The sequence below is a fragment of the Gymnodraco acuticeps genome, unplaced genomic scaffold, assembly GCF_902827175.1.
Source record: "Gymnodraco acuticeps unplaced genomic scaffold, fGymAcu1.1, whole genome shotgun sequence".
Classification (NCBI taxonomy): Eukaryota; Metazoa; Chordata; class Actinopteri; order Perciformes; family Bathydraconidae; genus Gymnodraco; species Gymnodraco acuticeps.
The window spans coordinates 590,551-614,545 of NW_022989855.1; the positions used below are offsets into that span (position 1 = coordinate 590,551).

The window sequence follows — 23,995 nt, forward strand, 5'->3', positions numbered from 1 at the left end:
ACATGCTTTTGTAAAGCGGCATGTAACCGTATAATTAACGTATTGTATTCTTTGCAAGATCTTGCGGGGCCACATAAAATGAAGTTGCGGGCCGGATTTGGCCCACGGGTCTTGAGTTTGACACCCCTGCCTTACAGCTTTGAAAACCAAACCAATATTGACATGGAGTAGGCATGAGGTGACCGCTGAGCAGCTGCTGGACATGAATAGCGTTCATTTCGGGCCTCCACATTTTTGACATAGACGCATTGCCTGTCCAGAATGGAATAGAGAAGTGGTCCCTAGACAAGGAGGAAGACATTTTTTGTTAATGTCACATGTTTACAAAATCAGTGTAAAAATAGTCACTGTTGATGATGTCTTAAGTAAAACCACCACTTCCTCCTTTGACATTTAAATATGAATCCTACTTCATCTTAATTTTTTAACAGTGTTTCATTTTAGTTGACAGACATCCAAGCATTAGCACATTTGGAAACATTGTTATCCAAATAGATGTTTGTTGATATTTCCCAGAAGTCAATGTTTGAATCTTCTCCTTTCAGGTTAATAGCATGTGGAGCGACGATGCGACCCTATGTGGAAGCCAACATTTCCCACAAATCCCACACCACCGTCAAGTACTTCCTGAAAATGTGGAGCAGCGTCAGCGAGACTCTTATCTTCATCTTCCTGGGAGTGGCCACGGTGGACGGACCTCACCACTGGAACTGGACCTTCGTCACCGTCACCGTTCTTCTGTGTCTGGTGTCTCGGGTCATAGGTCAGCTCTAGTGATTCTCACAACTTCCTCAAATGAAAATAGTGTTTCCATGCTGGGGTGTGGAGTGTATGGAGGGGAAACGCTTAATCTGCATAGGAAAAAGTGTTTTAAATCTGACATATTTTTCGGGGTTAACTCATAAAACATATTTTTGACGTTTGCTTTCACTGATAGATTTAAACAGCTGTCACTTCAGATTTCAGCTTAAAGTGCCTTTGATTTGTCATTGACAGAGCTTATATGCAAATCAAAAAGCAATTCTCAAAATACATAAATGCATCTTTTTGAAGTAAGGTCTAATTTACCCAAAAAAGGAAATCAATGCGAGTAAAAGGAACTTCTAAAAGAGGGAAGTGGAAACACTGACAGGAGTTAATGTGGCCTCCATGTTTCATCACACAGCTGTCAGTGTGTGTAAGGGAAGCGCCAACCAGGATTTCCATGTTGACTTCACACAGCGTCACAATCCTTCTGCTGGTGATTTGTCATACTACAGTGTTTCCCCTAGGTTTACTGCTTTGGGGGGGTGCTGTCTGGGGGGGGGGTGTTGTTGGGATATTGAATTTTTGTACATCCTCTGGAGCAGCGAGAGGCGCTGTGGATTATTGTTATTGATTAATGCATCAGTGTTTCTTAGGGTCAAAAACACTAAACTCATAACAAAAATGAAAGTGTTTAGTTTATTTAATAAAAGAGCAGATGTTCAATGTGAAAAGTGACAGTAGATATAGATTAGTTGCTATTTGGTGCTATAAATATGTATTATTTAAAAAAAAAAAACACCTTGAATTTCAGGGGGAGCGCAGCGCCCTGCCAAGACAATGGTAGGGGAAACACTGCCATAGTTAATAGTGCTGCTGGAGAGACAGAGAGTGATAGTGGAGTACCTTCAGTCCTGCAATACTGACGGGCAAAATCACAAAAAGAAGAGCTGATAGCGAGTAAACATTTTTACTGTCATACTGGGCTTGGGCTACTTTCTTTTTACTGGCCCAAGTCAGACCTAGTTCATTTATCTTCTTTCATTATCATCATATGCCTCTGTGCTGGAGACCATACATATGTCATTGGGTTTCAATTATACATTATTAATGACAAAAATATTCATTACATTCTCTTATGTCAAGAGTTTATTAACCCCTTATGAGCTTCATTAACCACAAACTCTCTGAAGACTGGGGCTGCTCGATTAGGACAACAATCATAATCACGATTATTTGGGTCAATAATTGATATCACGATTATCAAAAACGATTATCCATTTACTTTGAAAACATCAATTTATTGAAAAAAAAAAATGTGAACAGTATGTTTTTAACAGTTGATTACTCTATACTTTAAGTATAATTCAACTGAAAACACAATACAAAATTATAATAAAACAAATAATTAAAAATATTAAAAATAATAATCATTTTATTTCGATTACGTTGTTTTCGTAATCGTTGCAAGCCAAAATCATAATCGAGATTAAAAAACGATTAATTGCACAGCCCTACTGAAGACAATATCATTTTACACTAGATCTGGTCATTGTAAAATGTGACTGTTTTATGCGAGGATCTTTTTGATAGAAACAGGCTGGTTTTGCTTTTAAATGCATATGATTTAATGTTTTTTCTTGGTAGTTCAGCCAGGAGGGCTTTGTAGACGTACACAGTTTCTTTTTGTCTTGTTGGTGCAGGTTAAGCGGCTGCAAAAGCCGTGCAATCGTTTTGTGAATTCGCCCCTTCATTTATTTTGTAGAGAGCTGATGATGCTTTGAGCAACATTTCCAAAGACAAATATGCCGTCTGTGACTGTGGATTGTTACAATCAATTATCATGCACATCTTGCTCACATCACATGAACAGTATCTTGTGTTAGAAAAAAAAAAATGCAGGTTTTGGTTTGTTTACTCTCTCTGAAGGGTTTGGCTCGAAACACCAAACAGATCATTGTAGCATCCCATAATCCCCTCTGTTTCAGCCCTGTTTCAAAAGTGCTGATTCTCTGTCTGTTACTTTAGATGAAAATAAGGAGCCCCTCCCCACGCCCCTCTGAGAGAGATTTGGTTAAAAACAACACAATGGTGCTCTAAGAGGAGATTCAGGTGATAAGGTGTGTGTGTGTGGGGGGGGGTTACCTTGGTTGGTGATTGGCTAATGGTTACACAAGCCAAAAAACAGGATCAGGACAGAAAGAGAGAGAATCTTTTTTTCTGAAACTTTCAGAATCTCTTTACACAGAGGGGACACATGTTGATGTAGAAAAGACATGGAAAAGTGCATTTTGCATGATAGGTCCCCTTTAAGTGTTTTTTCAAATCCTCCTGGCAGCAATTGGTTTCCATGTACTTCAATTTGATATTACATTTAAATTGCATACTTTGGTGGTGATTGGCACTCAATTAAAATAACGTCATGTATGCAAGTAGAGATAGGTTTAAATGGGCAGCAAAGCATGACCACACATCACTTATGGGGCAAAAGCAGATATGACTTTAATGGATTCGCTATGTCAAGAAAGGGTCAACTTTTTTTTTTTATGCATGTTTTTTTGGTTGTAATTATAACGAAAACCTGCTGTGTGAATCATGAGGGAAAGCTTTAATGTGGTAGTTTTTAGCAAGCACTTCTGGAGAGAACATTTGTTGATCTCTGCAGGTACCATACACTCAAAGTCCCAAACCCAATCTCACTTTCTCATTTCACTGTCCTTCCCAGGTGTGGTTGGTCTGACCTATGTGATCAACAAGTTCCGCATTGTCAAGCTGACGACCAAGGACCAGTTCATCATCGCCTACGGTGGCCTGCGAGGAGCCATCGCCTTCTCCCTCGGCTTCCTGCTGAAAAAGAATCTCTTCCCCATGAGGGAGATGTTCCTCACAGCCATCATCACCGTTGTCTTCTTCACCGTCTTTGTTCAGGTATGAATATGCAGTTTATGTAGTCCAATTTAAACAAACATTAGAAGGAGAAAACTTTGTGTATTTCTTTGTCTGTCAGTCTAATTACGCACCAATTTGAATGAAACTTGGTTGAAGGATTAAGCATGGTTCAAGTTAGCACCCATGAGGTTTTGGAGCAGTTCCGAATTACTGGGCTGATACACAAATTATCTTTTACTTTCGTCAACATTGTATACTGTCTATTTATGTCTTTTTTCACGCGGTGTCTGGTTAAATCCATGTAAATGCACTCTCAAGTTGAAATGTGTTTTCTTAAACATCTTTCTCGTGTCTGTTGTTTCCACATTACGACTTAAAGCTCATGAACACAGTCCGACTTCCTAACACTGAATATAGGAACATCAGGAGCACCTGAATCCACCATTGGCCTTAGTAAGAGTCTGTCCAAGTGCAACTTATGCAATGTTATTATGAACACATTCAATGCACCATGCAAAGAGATACCCACGCTTCAAAATGTATCTAACCCCGGAATTTTTCTTTTACTGTTGGTCGTATGGTGCACTATTCCAAGTAATAGACAGTCATTTAATCACATGTTTTGTTTGTTACCCACTTATTTGCAATTGTCATCACCAACTATATTGCTTTGCAAAAAAGTTCCTTTTAGGTGTAGTTTATTTGCCTAGCAGGTCTAGTTTGAATTTCCACTCGCATCACTGGAAAAAAACAATCTATCTCAGAACAAATATTTTATTTGCAACCCTTTATTCCAGGCCTGTGAATCTCCCTAATTGTAATGGTCATGCTGAGGATGAGACATCAAAGGAACGCTTGTGTGTTTTCGACAAGACGTTAATTTGCTACCCTGAATAGAACAAAAAGATTAATTTCACACATCAAGTCGATAGGCTTTCTTGGTCTATTTCTTCTTTAAAAAAACAGTTTCAGCTGGTTTAGGAACATATCATTTCAGCTTCTACTTAAAGTATGCTGATAGCCAAACAGGCAGGTGAACAAACGAATGAATCAAATGTAACTCAGGTGCATAAGGAATACAAAATATGGTTTTATGTAGAGACGTTTCTCCTGTATCTCACAGAATGAACATCAACATAATATACAAAAACAGTACATGATGGCAAGATAAAGACAAACAGGCAGTAGTTCCATACATACCAGTACTATGTATATTTAGCACCATGAACTGCATCAGCACGGTCCTGTCAGCTGAACCATCTTTTAGTGAAACTGTAGGAAGATACTCGGATGTCAAGTCGAACCAGAATGGAAGCAGACAAAATAAATCCTGAAGACATGTTCTCTCTCCTCAGGCAGGATCAGAAACATGTTTTATTCATACTGTCTGATGCTGAGACCAGGGGCCTCATTTATAACGCCGTGCGTAGGATTCACGTGGGAAGGTTGCTTACGTAGTAGAAATCCAAAAAATAGGTACAGAAATGTTCCGACATTTTCCGATTCACCAAACATTGCGTACCGGCGAGGAAAGTGCGTACAGCACTTCCTACGCCGGTTTCCCTTTTATAAATCACAATCGACTCGAAATGCGGTGCAGCTTTTGCGGGCTTCACGTAACGCCCATATTTGCCTCTAAATAGTCAAAGAAACGCCCATTCATTCATTCATTTTGACTGACTTTATGAAGAAGATCGCAGGAAATGACGACAGAACAGCTAAAAAAGACAAATCACACCGTGTCAGATTTTGGTTATTTTGGGGAGGTGGAGATAAATCATATTGTTTGGTGGATGCCGTTTGAACCAAAGTAGCAGCATGGAGGTCGGATCTTCACCAAAATAAATAAATAAGTGGTCCGAAAAAGGTTAATGACAAAAACAATACACAGAGCCTTCCTCAGGCAGTGTGTTTGTACCGGGGACAGGAGACACCCCCTTGATGAGAGATGAACTGTAAGAAATGATCGGGGAATCCCTCCGGAGTGGAGTCATGACGACTGGATCTGAATTATGTTTTTCTATTTGGTGGTTTGTGTCCCAGCTGTCGATCAGCTGTGCGCAGCGTCTCCACTGCAGCAACTCTATATCCACCAGTTAAAGGAAATACAATAATGTGTTGCGTTATATTAGCTGTACAATTTACCACATATGGTGTTCTTAGTTTCCATACCTCCTGTGTTTTATGAGCGACTTATCAAGTCTTAGCAAACGGCATAAAACATGATTAAACATGGTAGTATATAAAACCATGCTCGTACAACCTATAGAAATGCAAAACCGCATCATTTATGAGAAAACATTTCATAACATTAACACAACATATTCCAGGTGGTTTTAAATAACATATCCGTATTTATTTATTTCTCCAAGTTATGTTTTTGTGTGCACTGAGGAGTCTCAAACAGGCGTTTGTTTAATCATTTTAAGATTGGCTTTAATCAATGTTTGAAAATGAATTCTTCATATGATAAATGTAACATTTTATTTATGGTATTATTTCCACATATTTCTCTCCATTCTTCCTTCTGCCAACGCAGTGTCGCAGTTTCTCGTCTCTCCCGTTTTTGTGCTTAGTGCGTACGCATGGGTTAGAGTTTGCGTGGAGGACCGCACATTTTCCCGCCAAGTTAGTATTTTATAAATCGCAAATATTGCGTAGAAACTGGCGTACGCCATTTTTTTAGCGTATATCCCTTTTATAAATGAGGCCCCTGGGGAGGGGAGGTGGAGGTCCCTCTCACCTGCAATGTGAAGTTATTTCAAGGTCACCTATTATGCAAAATCCACTTTTTCATGTATTTTATACATAAACATGTGTCCCCACTGTGTAAAGAGATTCTGAAAGTTTCAGGAAGAAAGATTCTCTCACTTTTTGTCCTGATCTAAATATAAATATAAAAACCTGTCTGAAAATGATCTGATCAGATTTTGGCCACTTTATGATGTAATAACGATTTTTTGGCTTGTTTAACCAATATCCAACCAAGGTAACCCCCCCCCCACACCTTATCACCTGAATCTCCTCCTAGAGCACCACTAGCCGCTTTCACACCAAGTACTTTGCCGTACTTAGTTCCCAGTACTTAGTCCCGCCGAACTCTTTAGTCCCGGAACTGTCCTAGTAAATCGCGTTAACACCGGAATAAGTCCCTGGGGGAGGATTAGGCAAATGAAGCCGCTGACGTCACTTATTCTTCTGCTGCTTTGGGTTTAATGGCAGGCCGCAAACAACTTCACGGCGTATACTGCCACCCGAAGTCCTGGAGTCCCCCCGGAGTTGGGGACTGGCTTCAGTAGAAGCTGCTGGTTAGCGTCTTCCGAGTAAATCGGCAGAAGCGCCGACACCTCCTCATCACTCCACCGCTCCCATGTTTTTTTGTGTTGCCAAAAGTTATAGTCTCTCTCCGTTGGTGCGCTGGGCTAATGCTAATGCTAATAATGCTAATGCGAGCAAATAAAATGACGTCTTCACAAAACTTTTCCGAGTTTTACGGGGTGTGGTTTGCAATCCGCCCAGCCAATCAGAAATGGGAACCTTTTCCTCCCCAGGAAAGTACCTGCTCTCTAGCAGGGACTAAAAAGGGGTGAAAAGGTTTGCATGAACTAGGTTTTAGTTCCAGATCTTTTTGGTATGAAAGCAAAATCCCAGGAACTATCGGAACTATTCCTGGGAAAAGTACTCCTAAAGCGCCTATTGTGTTTTTTTTAAACCAAATATCTCGCAGTGGGGAGTGGCTCCTTATTTTCATCTAAAGTAAAAGACAGAGAATCAGCATTTTTGGAACAGGGCTGAAACAGGGGTTTATGGGATGCTACAATGATCTGTTTGGTATTTGGAGCCAAACACTTCAGAGACATGTTTTGTATAGAGACCTATAGTATAATAGGGGACCTTTAAAGTTGGACTCCGAGACTGAGAGTGGGATTGAGTGTGTACGGTTAACGGTTAGAATAGTAACGAATTGCCTTTGGGCTAATTGGCCAAATGGTCTTATTAGTTGTCACTGGACGTTAAACTATGGTTAGCATGACTGCACAAATGATCAGAGTAATCTTAGGTTGGTTAGGACATTTATAACATAACATAGATTATATTTCCCCCATAGTAAACTGAGGTACGCCCTATGGACGGATTACTCTTTAGGTTATTAAAAAAGTTCTCTTTAATGCCACTGCATGACTCAAAACTCTATTCTGACATTTGTTAAATACCGCTGATTGGCCTGAAGCAGCACTTGGAACATTCAAGAAATGGGATAAACTTGACATAATAACATTCTCCATGTTTAAAGAGAAGGAATACATGTCATTGGTTTTCCTTATTTCATGTTTTGTGTGGCTAAATTGAAATGTGGGGAGGTGGTAAAAGGTTCTTCTACATGCCTGGTAGCAGGACTGGGTATTATTAAAGAGCAAGAGAAATATTCTGTCTTCCACATTATGCTGTTAGTTAACCAGAGGGCTGGCTTAATCTCTTTAAGAAACCACATGATTTGCTCAAGCTTTTCACTGGTTTTATCTTTCTAGGATGTGGTTTAGCAGATTTGTTTAAGATTTAGATATTTGAAGGGGATATCTGTGACTTTGTAAGAGACTTATAGCAACATCAACAGGGTTGTGAAAAGTCGTTTTAAGATCTGCCGTTTGTTAATACGCCATTGCAACATCCGGGAACTGTGACATCACATTGAAGTGGGGCAATACTGTGCTTATGCTTACTTGAAAGAATGAAGAAACAAGCATAGTGGATCTGTTTTAGTTATCTTCAATGGTATTATAAACCTGGAGAGATTTGTCAGTACTCAGAGTAGTGATTTGAGTGTTTTATATTGGCCTCTCCACACAGAAATGATACAAAACATTACAGATGCACTGTAAATCCACATGCACTCGTCACATTTCACTCCTGAATACTAGATAGATTGCTGATAAGAGCCTATTTCTGTGTTTTCGCTAGGGTCAGGAGGTGAATAATGATTGTTTCTCTGCTCCTTCGTGCAGGGCATGACCATCCAACCCCTGGTGGAGCTGCTGGCGGTGAAGAAGAAACAGGAGGCCAAGCGGACCATTAATGAGGAAATCCACACCCAGGTACGACCTCTCCCTGCAAACATCCTCAGTCTTCATGATCAGAAGCTGATGACTTCTTTATGGTTTAAACATATGAAAAACCCAGAGCCTTTTTATAGGGGATGAATGAATTAAATGTACTTTGATCTTTCACCGAGATACCGTGTTTGACAACAGCAACGCATTCTCCTTTACTGTCTGGTTTTGTATGATTTTATTTAGCCAACACACAGACATAAGCATTAATAGACATATGATTCAAACTCAAACTCAAAACTATATCACTCACAAGAAGGGGAAATGAGCTACCACTGGATTGTAAACAGAGAACAGTAACATACAACAACAACAACAACAACATGCAAACAAGCAAATACACCAAAGAACTTAATTGTGAATTCAAATGTATAGATTGAAACAAATTGAAACAACTAAATGCGAAGGGATGAATGTTTTAAAAAGCAGATCATTTTAATATCAGCAGTCCTCCAGTAACAAGCCTCTGAGGCCATTCAGGGCATCAAATGCTGACTGCTGCTTCCACCTACTGGCTGTGTGGTAGTACTACACCTTATCTAGTGTGCTCTACTGTGTACAGTTACAGCATGGAAATATATATACATTTTTTCCAGCATGGTAAATATAAATCCAAAGAATTAACATTTTACCATTTAGTTAATTTTAACTTGAACACACTATCTCACATACAATTGTTGGTTCTAATCCAGAAGTCCCGAGTTATGTAAAGCTATAAATACGGCTCAGATAAAAACACACACACACTGTACCTCTCTGAGGCTTTGCAGTTAGTCATCAGTGCTCAGGGCTAGAAGAGCAGGCTCTCCTAATGGCTTCTCCTCCACCATAAACCACCGGTGATATGACCTGAGGACGCACTCCCGCTGCTCACACCGAAGCATTAAATCAGAAATAAAATGCTACCCAGTCATCTGGTTTCGAGGCTATTCAATTATTTACCAAATTCATACCTGTCCCACAAAGATACTGCAGATGCTTTTTGTGATTTAACTTGATGTATTTGTAACTGAGTCTAGGATGTGAAAGGCACAAAATGCATTTTCCCACCTTTCAAATTTCACTTTTAGGTCATATTAAACTGAATATCTTGTTTTTATAGGTAAAAAATATCATATATGGAGGCATTACCTTGAACTTTAAGAAGATAAATCAATACATCAGCTCATTAATTGACAAGAAAATGAATCCATAGTTACATATAATCATATAAAAGCAGTAGGAGATGTCAAGATGTTCGTAGTTAAAGAGGAATACACCCAGGACTCAGGTTCAGTGTAACCAGGAGAGCATCCTAACATTATGCTGTATATTCTCACCCTTGAGCTTCTGGACTATTTAGCATAAAGTTGCCTCTTTTGCAAACTGACCGTTTCACCCCCACCCTCGTCGCTGTGCAGCCGTTACATATATCAGTCTCTTCTGACAAGCAGAGGTAAATGATGTGGCTCCACTTAATGACTTGTTTCCATAGTAACGCTGCATGTCAGACAGGCATCTACAGACTGAGTCAGAGCACCAGGGCTGCGGTCTGAGAAACAAATGCATTTATAAATTCCAGTGAGCAGGCGTGCAGCCACTGCTAATGAGCGCAGTCCCATCAGTCAGCTGGGTGCTTCTGGCTCTCTCCCACGACTTCAGTCTTATAGCTGCTCACCTGCTGCTGTTAGTAATGATGTTGGCTGGGAGGGGGTGTTACTGGAGGAATGGTAACTGTGGTGACGCAAATGTAATGTCTGTGGTGCCTTAGTGCATCTGTAATCACAGTTATTAACATTGGTGATCATACATTATGGTTTTTAAAGCAGAAAACAAACATTTTGTCTCCAAGTACTGTACATATAAAACATTGGAAAAAGAAAAAGTACATAGAAAGTCTTTGTCAACATTCCTTTTGATATTGTACTAAAGCAGATGTAGCATGGGACCCTGGGAAGTTGTGTTTATTAGACCTACTGTAGGTTAGTTTACTGGACATTTATGTATCTTGTTAGGTCTGTTTTACAAAATAAATAAAAATAATCCACAGAGAAGGTAAGGGTCAGATGAGTCTTTAATTTGTTTGTCAGTCTCCTTTTAAAAACCGTTTTGCCTCTTTTCTCCCCAGTTCCTGGACCACCTCCTGACTGGAATTGAGGACATTTGTGGACACTATGGACACCACCACTGGAAGGACAAGTATGGATTATACAGTTAACGCTGCTCAGAGTAATCGCAGTCTATCTCCGGCTCGACCTCTCATCTTACGCAGTGCACAGTCAGTCTCGCCTATGCTGTCACTGACATAACCACTGAGCTAAGCATATATGACTCCAAGATGCAAACAAGTCTATGACATCATCTACCAAATTTAAGAGATTTTAGGAACTAATGCTAGCTACAATTATTAGAAGAAAGCTGGCAAAATTGCACAGGACAATGCATTTTGTTGAGAGGCGTAACCAATGTTAACACTGATGGTGTCATTGTTTTATTGCCATTACATTGTGCGTTCAACATGTACTTCATAATGTTAAGTTGAAACAACCTGCTTGTCTATTTGCCACTTTAAACGTTTCCTTTTTGTTTTCTTCCAATATGCATTAGAGATGTACAACCTCTCTGTCATGTTCTTACTCAATGTCTGATTTTCCCTTGTGGTTCTTCTCATCTGTAACTCATTTCCTCCTCCCAGACTGAACCGCTTCAACAAGAAGTATGTGAAGAAGTGCCTGATTGCAGGCGAGCGCTCCAAGGAGCCACAGCTCATCGCCTTCTACCACAAGATGGAGTTCAAACAGGCCATTGAGATGGTGGAGAGCGGAGGAGGATTCAAGTTGCCGTCTGCTATGCCTTCCACTGTTTCCATGCAGTAAGTGTGAGCATACACTCTGTCAGAGGTGGGAAGTAGTGGAGTACAAATACTTTGTTTCTGTACTTAAGTAAATGTTTCTGGTACCAGTACTTTACTCCACTACTTATTTTTCTGACGACTTTTTACTTTCCCTTCTTACATTTTTAACACAAATACCTGTACTTTCTACTTCTTACATTTTGAACACAGGCTGGTTACTTTAGTTTGAATGTGTGTTTGGTGGCGTGATCATTATTCTTTAGAGTCATTGCGTGCCTATTGATTTGAACACGATCCGTGTATCCATCATTTCCTGCTCTTCTCTAAAGAAGAAACATTCATTAGCTAACAATTACATTATTGTTCTATTAATATAAAGGGAGGTCGGTTACTCTTTAAAACAGTTGGTACTTATGGGTACTTTTTACTTAAGTGCATTTCGAAGCCCATACTTCTTTACTTTTACTTGAGTAAACAAGTTTTATTTTTAAACACGAGTATCTGTTCTTCTACTTGAGTAAAGGATGTGTGTACTTTTGTGCCATCTCTGCACTCTGTCTTCTGTCATCCTCTCAGAATACCCAACTGTCCCGAATTCTTAAAGCTTTACTGATTGTTACCGCCACTTGGGGGCAGCAATATGTCATCATGTTTTAAAAGTTGAATTGGAAGAATTGGAAGCTAAAAGTTATTTATTTAAACAAAATTCACTCACTTTTAGCTCAGATTTTTGTCTCTACAAACTCCTGGGGAAATATCTGAATCTATAGCTAGTCACTCTCTATTGCCGTATGTTATGCAGGTAGTTCCCAGTATAGTTTTTATACTTTTTCAGCAAAAACAAGCTTTGAGAGTGACCTTAAATCTAAAAATGTGGGCTAGGCTGCTAATTAATGAGCTGAAACTTGCTATATATCTGCAGAAACAGCTGACAGAAGCAATTTGATACACTGTAATTATAAAACATTTTCATTGCAGTCGATTATTTCTTTTTCTAATACTTTGTGTTTTCTGATTAAGTAAAATGTCTTCTTAATGCATAGTAATCAGTTCAAAATCATCTGGACCCTTTTAACCGCAGTAGTTTCTGTCAAAGCTTTACATGGAACAGGAAGTAACAGTTCCTCTTTCATACGTTGTTTAATACCACACTCTATAGTCTTTTGTTTGATTTATAATACGTCAAGGGCTTTATTTTGAACGTTTTATTCAATTTTTCCATATCTAAATATTCTTAAAATCACTTTTGATTGAGAGACCGGCTAATGGATGTTAGTTCTAAGCAGCTAGTATTACATTAACAGCATTTGAATGATCGTCTCTGTCATGTGTGAATGCACCAAGATGAGGAGTCTTTGCTTTTCATTATTCAGAATGCTTTTATGCTGTAACCTTTAAAAAAGCAGCTGTTTACGCCTCATGTCACACATCTGCAGTATCAATTAGTCAGTGATGAATTGTTAGCGTTGGTCAGTCTTAACACCCAGCAGGTGTGCATTGGTTATTTATTACTAAATGTAAGTAAAAGCTGAAGATAGTTTGATACATCAGTAGAGATCTGCAGTGTTGAGAATTAGATGATCCCAGTATAAATAATATTTTCTTTTTTTACTCTACCTCTATCAAATGAAGCGATAACACGAGAACAGATAAGGTCAGACCTGTCAGCTGAATGAATTCAACAGGGCCATTAAGAATATTGATACTTCACAGTTAACAAGCCACTAGCTATTAGTCTTCTGATCATTACATAGCAGGAGAAAATAATTAAAGGTCACCTATTACGCAAAATCCACTTTTTCATGTCTTTTATACATCACCATGTGTAGACTGTGTGAAGAGATTCTGAAAGTTTCAGGAACAAAGATTCTCTCTCTTTTTGTCCTGATCCATTTATATAAAAACCTGTCTGAAAACGATCTGATCAGATTTTGGCCACTTTATGATGTCATAACGATTTTTTGGCTTGTGTAACCATTAGCCAATGACCAACCAAGGTAACCCCCCCCCACACCCCCCACACACCTTATCACCTGCATCTCCTCCTAGAGCACCATTGTGGCTCCTTATTTTCATCTGAAGTAACAGACAGAGAATCAGCACTTTTGAAACAGGGCTGAAACAGAGGGGATTATGGGATGCTGCAATGACCTGTTTGGTATTTCGAGCCAAACACTTCAGAGACATGTTTTGTATATATCTGAGACTTATCATATATTGATGAAAAACCGGATAATAGGGGACCTTTAAGATAATTGGGGTTTTGTTATTGTCTGTGTCACCTGTCATGTGTGTCTGTAGTACAAACACGCATAATCCTAACTTGTGTTATATTTATCAGGAACATCCAGCCCAAGAAGCCTCCTCCTGCCAAGCCTGCTGAGAAAGCTCCGTCCCAGCTGACGAAAGGCCGAGAGGAGGAGATCAGGAAAATCCTCAGGAGCAACCTGCAGAGGACACGGTTGAGGGTAACACCACTTTATGAGCAATAAAGATGTATTGCCTTATATAACGGGGGGGGGGGTTGAGAGCATATCACTATTCATATTGATTCTCACTGGTTATATGGGACTATAGTAGGGATGCACGATATTGGAAAAAACTTGACATTGCGATATGAAAGAATACAGGAATTGAAGAAAAGACCGTTTTTTTTCTGCAAAGCATCCTTACTTGAACTTTAATGCTATACAATTGGTATTTTTCTAACTATATTTTAACCGGATGAAGGATTTTAGTCGCGGACGTCTGGATCTTAAGTTATCAGAGCAACAAGCTGAGCTAGCTCGGTTAGCAGCGCCGAACTGCCCTGGAGAAACACATGAAACTACTTTATTCAGTGTTTTTAACTCTAATCACCGGGTCCGTTTGCTTTGATGGTGATTGGTGGTTTGCTGTGCATGCAGAGCCTGCATGTCACTCACTCAAGTACCCCTGACATGAGAGCCACGCAAGTTTTCCTTTTGTAGCAAGCAGCAAAATAAAACGCTGAACTGAACAGTTACAACTTGCAACTGCACTACTTTTTAATAGTTGTATTAACTTATTAACTGATCGACATCAGAGATGCAAAATATCATCCCTGTGTTTTTTATATTGTAAACTGTATTTAAATAATGTGCGGGCATGTATGCATGTTGGTATGGATGTGTGAGCATGTTTATGTGTGTATATGTTTATATAGATATATATTTATTCGTTTTATATATATCGTTTTAATGCACTGCGAGGATTGCTTTTTTAAATTTCGTTGTACCTGGTGCGATGACAATAAAGGAATTCTATTCTATTCTTCTATAATTGGAACATGGCGTGTTTGAGTTAGTTTGCCTACTTAATATCGCACGTCCTAAAAAATAAAATGCGATCGCATATCGCGATTATCGTCACGACACGATATATCGTGAGGCCCTAGACTATAGTATTGATTTTACAGAGTTAGAATTAAATCAGTAGCTCTACTCATACATTCACCAATTCTGACTTAAATTTGTAGGGACCGAAAAATTGTCATTGATTTAACGAGAGACTTCTCATTGATTTAAAACATCAATGTTCCCTTGGGGTCATCAGGGACTGTTTTTAACATATTTTCTGCAGGGCCTTGAGATAAACAGAAACAAACAGTGCCACAACCTTCTATTTTATATATATTCTATCCGTTAATCATTCAATTATCATTGTGGTTTATTATTCTGTGAGCGTTTTTCTTTATACTAAAGGTTATTTGAGTATACCAACAAATCCTCATCCTCTACTTACATCTGTAATACTCATCAGTTAAATGTCAAAAGCTGCCACAGGGAGCAGTGAAGTCTATATCCTGGGAACAGAATAAACTGAGTTGTTTGATTTGTGTTTCCTCTCTCAGCTGCGCTCCTACAACAGACACACTCTGGTGGCCGATCCGTTCGAGGATGGCTTCGATGACTTACTCATCAAGAAGCAGAAGATGATCGAGCTGGAGAAGAAGGTATGATTATTATTATAAATATGATATTATCAGTCTCTGTGAGGGTAATGCCTCAAATCACAATCAGTCTGAGGCACCAACCTGCTGTGTCAAATGTTATTGACACACGCACAGCTAAAGGTAAAACACATTCTGTTGATTAGCCAACGCCAAAGGAGACTATTTGTAATAAGATAGGTGTGGTACACAGAGACTGTTTTTTTATTTGGTGAATAACAGAAGATGTTATAATGCAGGAAGAAAAGTACAACACATCCAAATCGGAGGAGGAGCAGCTCTTCTCCTTCTGTACCGGCAGCAGTTACATGATTCAGCCAAAACTATGATTTATATTCCAATTAAAGTCCACCTTCAGTCTCCATAATTCATTTCCTCGACACAAATGGGGGCTGATGTATTCACGCAGTTAGGTGTCTCCAACACAAACTTCTGTTCCATCAGCCTGTAATTACATAATGAAAACCAACTCTTGTTTTTGGTAAATGAAATGTGCTAGAAGCCAGTGCAGACTCGAGAGGATTCCTGCAGAGAAAGCAACAAATAGTTTTAATGAAGCGCCTCTAAGATATTGATTAATGATGAATCTCTGAAACGCTTTAGTTGGGCTGCTGTGAAAACAACTTGTGTGTTTATTTTAAAACATATATTTTCCCTGTGTTTTCCCAGATTAAAGACATGAACAACTACCTGACGGTGCCTGCTGCCCCCCCCGACTCCCCCACCATGTGTAGAGCCAGACTGTCCTCAGGTAAACTCATCCATCTTAGCTGCAGCCAAACACAAACACTCCATACTAAAAGGCACCACGATAGCAGAACGTTTTCCATGTCACTGACGACACCCAAAGCGATGATACGTTATATTTTGTCGGGCTCACAGGCTTTACAAACCAATAAACACTGCAGGAAGCACCGCGACTGTTCACTGCTGCAGAAATAGATATTTACCCCCTGATGGAATTATGTTTGCATGAGGCTGCCAGCATGTAAACCAGTGTGTGGTTTCATTTTAGGCAAAGATACTGATTTCAAACCTGCTCAGCAGCAAAAGGGAAACAAAACCGGTCCAGGTATGTAGTGAGTGTAGAGAAGATTCATTTTGACTCGATAACCCAACAGCAATCCTAACATGCATGTGTCAATCCTGTTGCTTGGTAACATTCATTAATTATTCATCACTAACAAAAGCGATCTCATGACATGGCCACATATGGATGATTCATTATAGCTGAGAAACAAACCCTGCTGTTTAGATTAGAGTCAAGCATGATGTATTATAGAATGTCAGCGTCCCATTGGACATTTTAAAGGTTCAGTGTGTAGGATTTGTAAGGAATTATTGGCAGAAATAATTAGTAGATAACCACCTGAACAGTATTAGTGTCCATGTTAACATTCTGTGGTAGTGCTATTGTCTGTCTGAATTTCATTGTTTGGATCACATACTTGCAAAATGAGGGAAAAGCAAAGTGATATTCAGTTGCTTGCAATCTGCAACCTCACCACTAGATGTCACTAAATCCAACACACTGAACCTTAACTACAGGTGAAATCATTTCCAGCATGTGCTGCATTGTAAATCGTTGTGGCATTATTTCTGTTGTGTAGTGAATATTTGGAAAGGTCTTGAAGCCCCCTGTTGTCCTGTGTGTGCAGTGATTGTACATTGGTAGATTTGTGTTGTGTGTTGACTGCATTCTCCCACCATTATTTGTGTTTTCATGCACGCTCATGGAATGAAGACAAACGTATTTAAAGCCTTCTTCATGAAGCTAACTAACATGTCCTCCTCCTGCCCGTAGACCCTCAGTCTTACAGAGCCAAGCCGGAGTCGGACAGTGTGCCGACCTTCCAGGTGGACCTGGCCTCCCCTCAGTCTCCGGACTCCGTCAACGTGATGGATGAGTTCAGACGGGCCGGCCAGCAGCGGGGGGGGGGAGAGGAGGGAGGAGGACCAGGGCCTGATGATGAGGCCTCACAAAACAGGTGAGGGAGCCGATGGCAAAGATCCTCAGAAGCTGACGAGGTGCCTCAGCGACCCCGGGCCCGGCGCCGACGAGGAGGAGGAGGACCAGCCCTTCCTGGCTTGATCCAGCTGGATGTGGAGGTGTCAGCCCCCCCATCACTAATCAGAGAGACGGCTGCTTCACTGCTCCAAATATTCTCTTTGGTTCAGAAACCAATCAAGCCAAAACTGCTAACGCTGTACGGAAACCAGACACACAAAGCAAAAGGAGTCTGAGAAGAGCCATTAGTTTGTTTTTATCATTGCTCTTTATTTTTCTAAGACCGGATGCGAACAGCTGCTATCTGAGAGACGGTGGAGTTTATGGTTGATAGCCTGAGACATTCAACAAAGAACTATGCATAACCAAAGGCTTGGACTGCTTTAGTGTCAGACAATGTCGTTTTTACCTTTTAGTTTTACTTCCTTTTTAATGACTGGATAAGTGTTGGGTTTTTTGTTTGTTCGTGATTTTTTTTTAATTCTGTCTCTATTTGAGACATTCTGGGCATCCAGGCCTACATTTGATAAACAAAGCAAACTGCTTCATCCAATCCTTTCATTTCAAATATTGGGTTTAAGGTGCTTGTTTTAATCCAACATCTCACTGAAACTCTTCTTTGTTTCTGTCACTTGAAATAGCTGGATATTCAAACTTGAAATAGTAGCTAGGTTCAGATATTTTGCCTTACTTTATGTAAAACCTTTCACTCGGTGCATTTTAAACTTGCGTTCTATTTATTTCAGGGGTTCTGTTTGAAATCACGTTTGTGTAGATGTGTTCAGTCGTGCTTACAGACCTGCAGCCTTGTTTATCGGCTGTGGAGCGAGTTGTCTGGATGTGAGAAATTCCTTACTCTTGTGTCAAGGAATTTGCTTTTCCAACCGTAGAGTAAAGCTGCGTGTTTGGGAAGCTTGTGAGACAGAAAGTGATGCAGCACGGATGTTTTGATGTCATTGTTCATGCTTGATTCCCCTGGTCTTCTGAAATGAAATCCCATGTTGTCATCATGTCACGTTTCGGTGTAGATGTTTTACCTCCATTTTAAACACCCTTTAAAACTCACTAAAGGTCGAGTTATCAGTAGTAGATGTCGCTCTTAATATAGATGTATAGAATAAGTGTCCATCTAACTTCACACTTCTTATATCTTAAACTAATGCCTGGTTTTATAATTTCAAACTAATTCATATTCACTTTCTTGCAAGCATCTGTGCTCTCCATCATCTGTGCTCTCCATCACTGCTCAGATTGTTACACAAGTGAAGGGTAGCTTGTACAATCCATCCACACCTCTAAACCTCTTGAGAATGTAGGCATATCCTGGCAAAAAATGTCATTCTATGCAGTAAAGATGTGTAAAATATATAAATGAATTATGAGAACCTATATTTATGAATTCCCTTTAAAACTAAAGTCTTGTAATCTTGCACCACATTGAGGCAAACCACTGCGAAAATCCAAGCTAAAATTCAACACGGGCATTCAAATACACATTCTTAAAAACAGTTTGTAAGAGTTTTTGCAAGGAGAGTTATCTGCAGGCAGGAATACGTTAATTAATGTGTTGTACAGTGTGTCAAATATTGTATCTTTTATACACGGCTGCTCAGTGAATTAGAGTATCGTATCAATCGTATGAGTTGTTGATTCATGTCCAATTGAACGTCTTGTGTGTCACAGCCCAAAAAACTGACTGTAAACCCGACAAGTACTCCTTCAATCCAATCCAACTTTATTTATATAGCTCATTTAAAGACAACAGAGTTGACCAAAGTGATGCACATCAATATATATATAAAAAAGCAGCATAAATACATTTAGATAAAAAAGATAGGACAAAAAGAAACTAATGTAAAAGCAAAAGACAATAAAACCATACTCAGAGTGAAAACCCTCATTCATGATGTAAAAACATTTTAAAACACAACAATATAGAAAACCCCAATTTAGAAAACATAGACTGATACGTCTTCTGCAAAAGCACGGGAGAACAAGTAGGTCTTTTCACACAATGATTATTATATAAATTCAGTGCAGGAAGAGAGTAGTTCCTCCCTCCTACAGGCCATCCAAAGAACTTCCTAATGAAAGCAAACTTCATCACTGAAACACAATCCTTCTCACTGCTCCAGTGTTCTATCTGTTAGCGACCATTGAAACCAACCTGATCCTCTTTCACCCTGAAGGCTCACATTACAGCAGAGGGGAACGAGCAGAAACGTTTTGCTCTATTCTTCTCTGAAGCATCTGTTGCTATGGTTCACTTAGCGAGGATAAATCCAGATGTGCAGATGTGATGGGGGGGGGGGGGGTCAGAGCCTTAAGCATCTAATTTCCCTGTCTGGTACAAATTGAATTTACTGTCTGAAATGTCAGCGCGTGTGTAGAAGTGCCGCAGTCGAGATTGGCTCAAACAGAGAAGGGTTGTTTGAAAGCCAGAAGTGACAAGTTGAATGACATGCAACGCTTTCCCCCTCCATCTTTAAATCCTGCTTTTATCGCTGCTTAAAGGACAGAGATATTTACACGCAGCGTATGATTTATGCTTTCATTTATCCTCCCGCAGCTCAAAGCTCTGATAACTCTTCCTCTCCGTCTGTGAGTGGTCGTTTAATTTGCTGCTGGTAGGAATATTTCTAAAGTATCGTCCATTTGACTTCCATTTAAAGTCAGTTTGTTGCCCATTTCCCAAAATACATATTGGGGGATGTGATCAAATATAAGGGGACAAACTCCTCTCTTTTGGAATTAAAACAATCCTCAAAACAACAGACAATTAAATCCCTGAATACTTTACATTATTCCAAAGACTATCATTTCAAAAGATTAACAGAAACACTATTTCCATACTATTCTTTTTCAAACCAAATGCATCTCTTTGGGCAAACATTCTCAAACCTCGTGGGGGAATGTTTGGTTCAGGAAATCTTTAATCTGAAGCCATACGGTACAGCCTGTAGAAGAACCTATTGCATTGTATTCATGTATTATAATGTCATATTGCCTTTGTTTTGCTACACTGGATGTCTCTCCACAGCGCTGAAATGTTTTAAGTCTGGCACTTGTGTTCATTGAATGATCCGAACTGAACTACACACACTGTTGCCTCACCAGCATTCACTTCAGCTTTACGTTTTTCTATACTGTGTGCTTCATTTGTTTAACTGCTTTGTTGTTTAATTCTTTTTGCTACACATGGATATATATGTACTGTGTTTTTATTGTCAAATGCTTTATCTGGACACATGTGCATTACATCACTCCATGTGATTTACAAACGTTTTTAGGCTTAACTGTGGGTTTTGTTTGTTTAACTGTACTCAAAATGCATTTATCACCCAAACTTTAAACTGTGGAGTTCAAAGAGGCAGCATTTACAGCTAGTAAGACTTAGATTGTTCCACTTGGAAAAGAAAGGTTAAGGCATCCGCTACAAGCAGCTTGCATGCAGACAACTCAGAAAGCCACACTGAGGTTCTTGCATGTTTTTAGATTTTTGTTTGTATTGTTTTTCCCCAGGAAACCATACATTTCACTCAGCAGAGCATAGCACAACAAAACTTGCTTCTGTTATAGTAAATAACTAGTAGATAGATTTACACTCTCACATTTAATACAATCATTGTGCCATGTCCTACTGTATGTACATCAAAATAATGTTTTTTGGGCTGTTTCACCTGTTCGTACTAGAGAGAAAAGTGGGGTTCAATTTCAAAAGTCTTCATTCTGTTTGAAAAGGCATTTTTAAGTCTAAGTGAACATATGAGGCTTCAGCAGTCTGAGTTTAACAAACCAAGCAGATGTCCTTTAGTTATCTTTGTGAGCATTTTTTAATCAAACCTTATTTGTGACTTACACTGAAAATGCTTCAGGAGGGGATCTTTAAAGGAGGCAGTATGAAATGGAAAATCAATCGCTTCAACTGGAAACTGTTTTAATGTACATATGGGCACGACACGTCAACATTATTTACAAAAATAATTTGGGAAAAACATCGATCCAAAACCCTAGCTACAATTATGTGTGCTCAGAAAACTGTTCTCACTAATTTGGTTTTGCTCTGCTGACACATGCAACAACTCCTTTCAGTACTGTAGGATTTGACTGGCCTAGCAGTAAAAGGCAAACAATTACATTGCCATTTGACCCTCTCCAGTTACAGGCAGTAATTACAGTATGACACACACACACACACACACACACACACACGTCATCCCACAATGACCCCACAGTGTCATTACTCCACCCAAAGACTGTTTTCTTCCTTCCTTTACCTCTTCGTTCTCCACATTTTCACACCACAACGAGCACTTTAACAAAGCTGGACCTTTATCTCAAAACACCGATGTTGAAGAGAGCAATAAGTGGCTTTAATGTAGTGTACACATTGTGCATGGTTATTATCAGGTGACACATCACAGGGAAAAGGGATGTATTTCATGATGGGCCTGATAAGCGGGTGTTTGGGGTTTTCAGTCCGAAAGCAGAGAAGCTAGGGTTTAAATCCCAGTGAATGCTATGACTTAAAGGTGGGGTAGGTAAGTTTGAGAGACCGGCTCGAGATACACTTTTTGTTATATTCCATGGAATGCTCTTAACATCCCGATAGCAATGAATATATTAAAAGCTTTGACAATAAATACATAAAAAAACGTCATCTGTGGAAGCCGTAGTACTGTAAAAAGCACGACCAATCATCTGAGGCGGCCCGGCTAAAATAACTGGATGGCCTACCTGCCTGTCAGCCTTCCATCTGTGCACAAACTTATCTGGTGCCCTCATTGGTCATGTGTGCGTTCGTGTGTGTTGGAGGAGGGGCTCTGTAAGGAAGTGGCAGATTTTTTCCGGCTGTGTATTTTCAAATTCTAGCGCACTCGAGCTGGTTTCTCCAAAATTACCCCACCTTTAAGAGTGGATTATATTTCCCTTTAATTCTTTGTCTGTTTTATTCATCTTCATGTGTTTGAATTAATGTGTCAATTTCAATTGCAATAATTAAGAGGTTTTTATTGTTTTATATACACATAAATGGGAATATATATATATATAAAGAGAAAAATGTATTAGAAATTAATTATAATAATGTACAAATCTGAATTTGAAAGTTAACACGTGTGCACTTTCTTGTTGATTAATCTATAGCTTTCAGCATTCCATTCCTGTAATGACCAGTGAACTAACAAGAGAAACAACGTCATAAACTATATACCAAATTAAAGTTTTACTTTATAGCAATGATGTGTCAACGTCTCATGATTCCGGAAAGATGTATCTGTTGTTTTCGACCAAATAACAGCATTAATAAAAGTTAGTTAAGGCTTTTCAGTATCCTTTAATCTGAGGACTATACTTAAAGAGGCACGGTAACGCATGTTGGGCTTTCCCTTTCCTGTAGTGTGTTATATAGCTTTGTGTGCACTGCAAAGGCTAAAATCCCTAAATTCAAAGTTTCAAAGTTCCTATAATTTATGTGATTGGATTATAATTTTGTATGCTTTTTTTGTTATTCACTCTTTGTTTTGTATATAAAACCCCACTGTTACTTCCAGGTGCAGCTACAACCAGGCTGTAGTTTAGTTTCCTTCCATTGGCTAAGTACACCTTTTTATACTATACATTATACAATATGTACTTGATTTTTAAGTTTTTTAAATCGTAATTTGCAACTACGCACTACAGCTGTCAGCTAAATGCTGTGATATTGAAATATAACGTAGCATCAATTAAATTAGATTAGACATAACTGTAAAAGTAAAAACTTTGCAGGTATGTACTCTTGCTGGTGTGCCTTTAACCCTGCAAGGCCCACTGTTGTAATTTTACAACATTACTTTAAGCTATCCTAAAAATGTCAGTAAATGTTTTGTTTTTTTAAAGACTACATTCACATAGTCAAACGGTCCTTTTGTTCAGCCTCACAATGCTATTGGGCGGTACATGTGTTTATAGGTCCTGCCCTCTGGCAGGACTTCCGAATCTTCAAATTTCCGAATCTTCAAACGAGCAACATCTCTTTGTTTTATTGGACTGGATGTGTCAGATTCAAGTATATAAAATGCCTCAAATGTTTTTGTGATTATTACAATGTCTAGAACATGTACATATTTAGTTATTGTGGAATACATTCATCAAATGTGATTTTGACGAAAACAGTTCTTTCTGAAATGTGTTGGGACACTTGGATGTATCCCTTTTAGTATGATCATTAGCCAGACAGCATTGTGTTGAACTGGTTTACCTGCATGTGTGGGTGTAGGTATTCCTTTTTTTATTATGATAATAGGCTAAGCCAGGTAGTATTGTGTGACTCAAGTGTACAATGTAAATAGGATTCAGATTCAAAGGATTCAGTGCATGGATGTGATTGCTGCCATCCAAAACGGAGAAAGTGGGTGAGAACTGGAATCTCTGGAATGATCTGTGACTTTGATGTGTACCAA

At 39.2% G+C, this 23,995-nt stretch overlaps 1 protein-coding gene across 1 annotated transcript in view; it reads left to right on the top strand.

The window, feature by feature from the left end:
* Positions 1–22,790, top strand: part of slc9a1a (solute carrier family 9 member A1a) — a 38,371-nt gene extending 15,581 nt beyond the window's left edge. Inside the window, 10 exon segments of the mRNA XM_034239886.1 lie at positions 546–763; positions 3,470–3,672; positions 8,637–8,726; positions 10,849–10,919; positions 11,416–11,592; positions 13,916–14,042; positions 15,446–15,547; positions 16,214–16,295; positions 17,349–17,476; positions 17,478–22,790. Of these exon segments, the coding sequence (XP_034095777.1) occupies positions 546–763; positions 3,470–3,672; positions 8,637–8,726; positions 10,849–10,919; positions 11,416–11,592; positions 13,916–14,042; positions 15,446–15,547; positions 16,214–16,295; positions 17,349–17,476; positions 17,478–17,636 (1,357 nt within the window). The 3' untranslated portion in view covers positions 17,637–22,790.
* Positions 22,791–23,995: the final 1,205 nt, after the last annotated feature.